The sequence below is a fragment of the Grammomys surdaster genome, unplaced genomic scaffold (genome assembly GCF_004785775.1).
Source record: "Grammomys surdaster isolate TR1022 unplaced genomic scaffold, NIH_TR_1.0 129, whole genome shotgun sequence".
Lineage (NCBI taxonomy): Eukaryota > Metazoa > Chordata > Mammalia > Rodentia > Muridae > Grammomys > Grammomys surdaster.
In genome coordinates, this window is record NW_021604587.1 from 20337687 (window position 1) to 20347200 (window position 9514).

The 9514-nt window shown below is 45.5% G+C and overlaps 1 protein-coding gene across 1 annotated transcript in view; it reads left to right on the forward strand.

Annotated features, from left to right (window-relative positions):
• Positions 1 to 9514, forward strand: part of Mall (mal, T cell differentiation protein like) — a 24749-nt gene that overhangs the window by 13761 nt on the left and 1474 nt on the right. Inside the window, exons 2-3 of the mRNA XM_028754010.1 lie at positions 4027 to 4194; positions 7236 to 7358. Of these exons, the coding sequence (XP_028609843.1) occupies positions 4027 to 4194; positions 7236 to 7358 (291 nt within the window). The remainder of the gene's footprint in view (positions 1 to 4026; positions 4195 to 7235; positions 7359 to 9514) is intronic.

Genomic DNA, 9514 nt, shown 5'->3' on the forward strand with positions numbered 1-9514 from the left:
GTAGGTAGGTAGGTAGGTAAGTAGGTTGGTTGGTAGGTAGGTAGGTTTGTTGGTAGGTAGGTTGGTAGGTACATGATCATGAGTACCCATGGAGGGTAGAGGTGTTAGATTCCCCCCAGAGCTAGAGCATCAAAAGTATGAGCTACCCAACACCGGTGCTAGAGACTGAACTCAGGTCCTCTGCAAGAGATGTATGCTGTAGCTGACCTTTAATCTTTTCTGGGTTCTTTTTCTTACCCCTTATGCCCCCCCTGCAAGTTTAACCTCCTATTGCTAGATAGGAGAAAAAGAAGGATAGAGAGAAGAGAGAGAGATAGAAATCCCTGAATCTAATTTCTTTCTTTCTGTTTGCTTGTGACTGATCTTTGCTACTTTGTGGGTTCTTTTTATCACCCTTTATCCCCCCAGTTTCACCCCCTATCACTAGATAGAAAAGAAAGGATAGAGGGGAGACAAAGATACTTGAATCCAATTTCTTTCTTATTTCTTCTTTAAGCACAATTACTAACAAACCACAACACCCCCATCCCCCAAACAACCACCAGCCCCCTCCCCCCCCCAGGGCTCTAGCATTCATACACCCTCTGAAAAGAACCCAGAATTCCAAATGTCACACAACCTCAGAAACTATCTGCCACTGGCAAAAAACATGCCCTTGCCAGAGCATGAGGCAAATCATGGGTAGCTGCTGCAGTCTGAAGCACCCCCACATCCACATACCTGCTGGGATTAAAATGAAAACATACTCTTATAATATTTCTGTGGTTTAAAAAAAAAAAAAAAACAGGGGCTGGAGAGATGGCTCAGTTAGGAGCACCAGCAGCTCTTCCAGAGGTCCTGAGTTCAATTCCCGGCAACCATATGGCTCACAATCATCTGTAATGGGATCCCATGCCCTCTTCTGGTGTGTCTGAAGAGAGCAATGGTATACTTATAAATAAAATAAATCTTCAAAAAAAAAAAACAAAACAAAACTCTCACTACAGTGTGCATTCTTAACCACTGAGCCACCTTGCCACCACCCAACAAGTGGGTTATAGTCTAAGATACATGACCAGCCTTTTGGTTCAACTCTATTCTATGTTTCTTTTTTACTTTTTCTTTCTTCCTTTCTTTTTCTCTTTCTTTTCTTCCTTTCTTTCTTCCTCTTTTTCTTTCTTTCTTCCTTTCTTTCTTTTTTTGAGACAGAGTCTTTCATGCACAGCTCTAACCCTCCTGGAACTTGCTATATAGACCAGGTCTCAAACTTGTCTCAAACAAGTTCCACTTGTGTCTACCTCCTGAGCACTAGCTTGAGCTACCCTGCTGGGCCCTCCATTCTACCTTAAAGGGGGTTTGACTTTAGTCCTTGGGAAGTATATCCATGAGCAACGTGCATTTCTTTGAAGAAAAAGACCCTGCTAAAATCGTATTTGATGCACACTTACTCTAAATGTCTAACTGCAGTGAAATAGCTGTCCATGGGGTAGGCACACGTGCCACCTAAAAATATGCCTTGCTCCTAGGAGACGTAAAATGGAAGCTAAAATAGGGGAACAGGGTAGGCAGCCTGGACACTCCAAAGTTAAACATGAGCTTTTAAAAAGAACTTGTAAATCAAGTTCCTGGCCCAGACTACTTGAGGTAGAAGTGTGAGACACAAACATCACTGGGTTTTCACTCGCCTGGAGTGGACCCAGGCCCATCTATTGTTTAGAAAGCAGAGGGGTGTAGAAGTAAAAACCAAACAGCATTCCTCTGTTTAACAATTATTCAGCAGGGTTGTTTAAAAAAAAAAAAATCCATGTAATTTGAGTAGATTCCCCATGCTCAAAAGTCTTTGAGTGAACAGTAGGAATGGCCATTTCCAAACCTCAGCTGGAAAACGGAGGACAAAGATCCAAATGGACCCTCTAGTATGGGGGCTTGAGAGGTCTGAGGAGGTCTTTAACTGTCCCAGGGCTTTTGCTGCTGGCACTTTCTAGGAGCATCCAGCTCCCCTGCCCTCAGCATGAAATCTGCTTCGGAGGACAGCCATCCAAATGTCCTCCCCTGTGCTCAGGCCCCATTCTGTACTGCCTGTGCAACCTCAGGCCTCAGCACCCTCCAGTGGCACTGGTGCTGTCTAAATTCACAAAGACAATAAAGTACAGAACAGCTGTCAATGCAGCTTCTGATGGCAGGGGTCGGAGGACAGGAGCAGAGGGACAGAAGCACTTGGCTGGCAGCTGAACCTGACACAGGTGGGCTCAACACAGCAGAGAAAGAACTGACGATTCTCTGGTCTCTCTGAGCGAACTAGAGTCTCACGCCAGATTAAATGAGGCAGCTGGAGTAAATAGATTCTTTTTACAAACTGTGAAGTTTCTGGTAAGTGCGAAGGAGAGATGATTTTCTTATAGATTTTTTTTCAAACAGTGTACCCCAACACTTCTCCCCCAATATATCTGCTTTGCTCCAGGACCTTTTCTGGGTTTGTAGTCACTAACACAGACTACGCTGCCCTCTGAGGTCTGTGTGTGTCCTGGTGTAAGCACCAGTTTTATAGACTCCAGTTGGCATTCCCACTAACAGCTTGCACTGTCTGGGATTGCCCTGGTGCTGGCACCTGTGTGCACTTTCTACAGCCTGTCAGGAAAGACACTTAGCAAGTGCCTTGGAGTGCTATCTTCTCCCTGTGATATCATCAACAGAGGGTGGGGGTGGGGGTCAGAGGACAGGCCTCCCACCCCAGAACTTTTCCCTAGGACAAGATAGACATCTCCAGATTCAGCCTAGAACTTCCAAAACCTTACTTAAAAATTGATTATTGCCGGGCAGTAGTGGCACATGCCTTTAATCCCAGCACTTGGGAGGCAGAGACAGGCAGATTTCCGTTTTTTGTTTGTTTGGTTGGTTTGGTTTGTTTGTTTGTTTTTGTTTTTTCGAGACAGGGTTTCTCTGTGTAGCCCTGGCTGTCCTGGAACTCACTCTGTAGACCAGGCTAGCCTCGAACTCTCGAACTCAGAAATCTGCCTGCCTCTGCCTCCCAAGTGCTGGGATTAAAGGCATGCGCCACCACCGCCCGGCAACAGGCAGATTTCTGAGTTCGAGACCAGCCTGGTCTACAGAGTGAGTTCCAGGACAGCCAGGGCTACACAGAGAAACCCTGACTTGAAAAAAAAAAAAAACAAAAAAAATTGATTGTTTAAAGTGATTGTTTACGGTAGACCTAGTGGGTCTTTTAAATTAGAAATTTACCATGATTAAATTAGAATTGTCTACCACATGAGAGCCGGGCTTTCACTCCTGGCCTGTGGTTAGCTAGATAGCTTCTTACTCCTTCTTCTCATTTTCCCCTTAAGAGCCCAGGATTCTCCAGGAAGGCAAAAGAACGTTTCTTCAAGGCAACAGTCAGGAAGGTCTTACAATGAATAGATGGACTGGCTGTACCTATGTCTGTATGCTGGTTAGTTGTAGGCTGAGCTTGTAGGGGTGGGGGGTGTGCTGGGACAGGTGAAGCCTGAAGGCAGGGTAGTTTTCCACTCAACTAGAAAGATGTGAGTCCAGTCTCTACAGAGGGATTTCCAAAATCAGATATCCAGTGGGCAGGTGCATGTGTGGGGTTGAATGTCACAGAGGAAAAAAAAGACAAAAACAAGTTCTTGATATCACAAGTCAGTGTTGTCCTTAAAAGCACTGTTTAGGGCAGGAGAGATGGCTCATGGGTTCCTCAGGAGAATCTGGGTTTGGTTCTTAGCACCCACTATGACAGCTGACAGCAGTTCCAGAGGATCCACAGACTTGACCATGAATGAGAGAGATCAGCCTTCCTCTGTGTGCACACATACACATGTTGCGGTGCACATGTGTAGCTCAGGGAACAGCTTGAGAGAGTGGGCTCTCTCTGCAGGTTCCAGAGATCAAACTCTGGTTGTCAGAGTTGACGGCAAGCTCCATTGCCCACTTTCTGACCCTCAGCTAAGCTTTTAGCCAGGGATGCTCTGCAAAGGGATTCCCTCCCATCGACACACAGCAAGCAAGCCCTTCTGTGCTTTTTTCTTACAGGTGTTTGGGTTCTGGGTGTGGACTCTGGTGGCTGCTACCAACATCACATACCCCTTGCTGCACGGATGGGTGCTGTATGTCTCACTCACCTCGTTTCTCATCTCCTTGATGTTCCTGATGTCCTACTTGTTTGGATTTTACAAACGATTTGAGTCCTGGAGAGTCCTGGTAAGAACTAGGGGGTGGCACCTCCTGGACTGGTGTCCTGGGTTTGTAAGGATGGTGGGCCTTTCTAGGTGGAGAGGGAGAATGAAAAACTGGGATTAGAGATCCCACTAGAAAGAGATTCCTATGAAGCCAACGATTCTTATTCCAGTGAGTTGAGTACTAAGCCAAAGTGAAAACATATTTGTAAATCTTTCCTTGTATTTCCCTCCACAGTCTTCCTTGTTAGGACAATACACACCTTCCTGAAGTTAAGAATATTATCTGAAGAGATAGTTTAGCTGTAAAGGGCACTTGTTGCTCTTGCAAAGGACCCAGGTTTAGTTCCTAGCACTCACATGGAGGCTCACAACTATCTGTAACTCCAGGTCTAAATCTGTCACCCTTTTTGGGCCTCCACAGACACTGCATGCATGTAGTACACAGAAAATCAATCAATCAATGCACACATGTATGCATATATATATTGTAAGCATATATATGTATATATACCTGTAGAAAAAAACACTCATACACTTGCAATAAACTAAAAAAAAAAAAAACATTGTAAGGCTGAGCATGGTGGTATGTACCTATAGTCTCCCAGTAACTCAGAAGTCTTAGACAGAAGGATATATTGAACCTAGGTGCAGTAAGGTCACACATCTGGAACACCAGGACTCCCATAGTGAGATGAGTAGCAGGCACAGAAAAACATTTGGTTTCTGAAGGCACACCATGGCATGTGTGAGCTACTCTTCTCTAGCCGTTGTAAAATGCCGATTAGCCAATTACTTCCTTCTCTCAAGAGCTAATGAGCATTTTAGTGGCTGCAGGACATTCCTGTTGAGTTGACAGCGTAAACACAGAAAATCAAAACTTAAATTAGGCCAGGCAGCGGTGGCACACATCTTTAATCTCAGTACTTGGGAGGCAGAGGCAGGCAGATTTCTGAGTTTGAGGCCAGCCTGGTCTACAGAGTGAGTTCCAGGACAGCCAGGACTACACAGAGAAACCCTGTCTCGAAAAACAAAAAACAAAAAAACAAAAAAACAAAAAAAAAACCCACTTAAATCAGGGGCTAGCTAGATGGCTCAGCAAGTGAAAGGACTTGCTGCCAAGCCTGGTAACCTGAGTTCAATCCCTGGAACTCACAGGAAAGCACCAACCCCCACAACTTATCCTCTGACCTCCATACGTGTGCTGTGCTCTGCCCCAACACATATACATACATATATGTAAAGAGTCTTTTTTTAAGACAATTGAAGTCAGAAGTCAGGTTCTCCTGACCCCAGCATTATCTGAGTCTAAATTTCCTTCTCTACGAATTGGGAATAACGAAAACATCCCCATGAAGTCAACAGTGAACATTACAGAAGATAAAGTGTATTGTCGAGGCAGTGACAAGCCCATAGTGGGTCTTCATCAGGCTGAAGCATAATGTGGAAGGCCGTTTAGCTGTTTTAGGGTGGTAAAAGAATTCACCAAAACGGGAAAAGGCAGAAATAAACAATGTCTTAGATATACAGTGGTACAGAGCAGAGAGAAACTACAGAAGCATCTGGAGTATTCTGGAAGACAGATCTACCCAGATAGACTCTTATTGCCAACCTGCCCTAGAACAATTGCAGCTGTAGCTTGTTATGATTAACTCTTTGTGAGGTGATAACAGTCCTATTTGGATGCAATAAGTCCAGCCCTACCTGAAGCAAAACAGCCTTGTCTGAGGTTAGTATAGCCCAGCACAGCTATCTGTCTCAGGATGGTGTCCACACTTAAGAACAGTGACTTGGAATTCATGAGGCATGGGTTCAAATCTTGGCTTACCCATTTGGCATTCATCTGAATCTTGAGGTTCCATCTCCTTAAGATGAGACCTGCCTCACAGTAGACAAAGTCAAATGAAAAAATGCTTAGTAGAGAGATGGGCATGGGATAAGAACTGGGTACATTTTAGCTGGTTTTGGTATTTTTACAGTTATACATATTATGACTTTTTATTTATCCATTCTTGTATGATATATATATATATCTTCCATTAAAAACACTGCAAAGAAAGGCTGGGGAAATGGCCTTGCTGGTAAAGGGCTTGCTGTATAAGCATGAGGACCTGAGTTCACATGCCCAACACCTACAAAAAAGTCAAGCATGGTGCAATACATCTGTGACTCCAGCACGTGGTGGAGGTGAAGAGTGGAAGGGAAGAGACAGGAGGAGCCTTGGATTTGCTTGACAACTGGTCTACCTAGATGTGTCCCAGAAAATAAGATGTTGGGGGAAGGCTGTGGAGATGGGCCAGTGGTTAAGGGCTTTTGCTGCTCTTGCAGAGAAACTGGGTTCAGTTCCCAGCACCTACATCAGATGGCTCACAACTTCCTCTAATTCTAGCTCCAAAGGCTATAGAGGATCCAGTGCCCTTTTCTGACCTCCACAAACACTGTATGATACACATATAGACAAGCAGACACATACATTAAAATTAATTTTAAAACCTTTAATCCCAGCACTCAGGAGGCAGGCAAACCTCTGTGAATCTGAGGCCAGCCTGGTCTACATAGTCAGTTCCAGGACAGTCAATCCTGAGAGACCTTGTCTCTATAGTGAGAACTTGTCTCAAAGAAAAAAAAAAGAAAAGAAAAGAAGAAAAAGAAAAGAGAAAAGAAAGAAAAAAAGAAGAAATAAAGAGAAAAGAAAAAGCTAATTTAAAAAAGAGAAAGCAATAGAGGAAGACTTCTGAAGCTTACCTCTCACATACACATATACACACGTGCATACAGAATACACATGTGCACACAAGAACACTATAACAAAATAGCAGCAGAAGATACACATGAATGCATGTACACACACACACACACACACACACACAGAGAGAGAGAGAGAGAGAGAGAGAGAGAGAGAGAGAGAGAGAGAGAGAGAGAGAGAGAACATATGTACTGGGAAACACTGTAACCAAAGAACAGTAGGGAATGGGCCTGCCCATCCCCCCCTTCCCTGCTGTGTACGTGGATAGGAGAGTTACTCACTTGAGTAACATTGACTCCTGCCTCTGATCTGCATTCCAGGACAGCCTGTACCACGGCACCACAGGCATTCTGTACATGAGTGCCGCTGTCCTGCAAGCACATGCCACTATTGTTTCTGAGAAAGAGGACCTGGGTCACTACTACATCAACGTTGCAGCCTCGGTGAGTGGCTGCACAGTTACTGGGCAGCGACACAGATAGGCACAGATGGAGGGCATTGATTACTTGCAGCTCAGTGCTGTCTTGGGTGTTTTGGACAACTGTATCAAGGCACAAGAGATGGGGGAGGGGACAGTGTGTGTGTTTGTGCATGCCTGTGTGTGCACAAGTGTGTGTCTGTGTGTGTACAAGTGTGAGTATGTATGTTTGTGTGTGTATGTGTGCACCCATGCATGCATGCAAATGTGTGTGTGTGTGTGTGTGTGTGTGTGTGTGTGTGCGCGTTTGCGCACGCACGACTGTCCAAATTTCAAAGGGCACCTCTTGTCTTGTGTTTGTCCCACTCACCCTTGTTCTTCACAGTCTTGGAGGGCTTTCTCAGATCCCCCTTGAGGTTAATTAACACATGGAGCCATCTGTATATTTTAAAGCTGCTGGCCTTTTGCTGGGGCCAATAGCTAGTAACTAATTATCCTGACTTCTGTGCCATTCCACCATCCCACCACCTCTTCCTCTCTGAGACCCCCCCCCCAGTCCATCTCTCCGTGGAGTTTTTGCTGCCTGCTTCTATCCATCCCTCCTCTCTTCTGCATCCTTCTGCACCTCCCTCCCCCTGCGTTTCCCTCCACCTTTGCCTGCCTGGTAGTTCCCAGTACTTCCTGTCCCAGCACGAAGCCACATTCTTTATTCAACTAGTAGGTTTGGGAGGGTCACCTGCCCCAAGGCAACTTGTTTGGCTTTTAAATGCAGGTGCAGAAGGGACATTTACCAATCCTTCTAACCTTGAGCTGCCAGCTCCAAACAATTATTGAAAACACAAAAACATTCTTTTTCATAGCCAGAAAATACAATATTTGTGGGACATCCCAAAACCAGAGTCTTCAGAATTTTGTTCTCTCCTCAAACAAAACCACATTTCTCTTTTCTTACATCTGCTAATAGCTCCTGCTGCCTTGTGATGGAGCCTAAGTTACTGGGCACAGGCAGCTGTTCTGAGTCCTTTTGTTCCAATAACAGAAGTTCAAGGAGGTGGTGTTACTAGTTAATGGAAGGCAAGGCTATGTGGGCACTGTAATCTGTGGAAAGAGCCTGATGCCCAAGTGGTGGCACCCAGGTGGTGGCACCCAGGTGGTGGCACCCAGGTGGTGGCACCCAGGTGGTGCTGGGCTTCTGAGCCCACCTGTCTCCTTCGCCACTGTGAAATGGCGCCCTCTTGTGGCAGGAAGATCACCTGCCACAAGCTTGATGGCCGACTGCACCTTGAATGTGAAACAAACAGAATGACCCTTGTAAATGACATCCAAAAGCTGTCACACCGTGGCAATGGCAAAGACTGCATTAAAGGGCACTTTCCGCAGAATAGGAACAGGGTTCCAGACAAATACCGTGGACCTCTGGAAACATCACAGCATTTCCCAGCAGCCTTCTAGCCTTCCCCATCCCTTTCCTCTTTGCTGCTGTTCCTGGACTTCCTTAAACTCATAGTTCCAGAGATGGGTTTTTGGTGGTCTCTCCACCACTGTTGGTTCCCAATCAGCCCCCAACCACACAGCCCTTATTGCTGTCCCTCAGACACACAGACTTTCTCACTCAGGACCTGGGCAGGGTTGTCCACACCTCACATCAGCAAGGTATCTCCTTTCCCCAAACTCCAGCCTCTCTCCAAAAACCCTCACCCAGCATTTTGCCTTCTTTGCTTTATGGTCTCCCGGCCTTATCCCCATCTGGACTATTGGTATAGGACCTGCTGGCTCAGTTTCTTGCTGGAAAATGCAACCTGTTATTTGTTTAGAAAGTGCATCCGGTGTTATTATTTACTTATTCTCATATCTGTGACAGGATCTCACCTAGGTTGCCAGGCTGGCCTCAAACTTGTCATTCTCCTGACTCAGTTGTCTGGGTACTGGGATTAAAGGCGTGTGTCACCACTCATGACTTAGGTGTAAGAACTTGCTCACTGTTATAGAAATAGCTATTCTTGAAGCACAATAAGTGCTTCAAAGCTATTGGATGGATGGATGGATGGATGGATGATGGGTGGATGGATGGATGGATGGATGATGGGTGGATGGATGGTGGATGGATGGATGGATGATGGGTGGATGGATGATGGATGGATGGATGATGGATGGATGGATGATGGGTGGATAGATGGATGG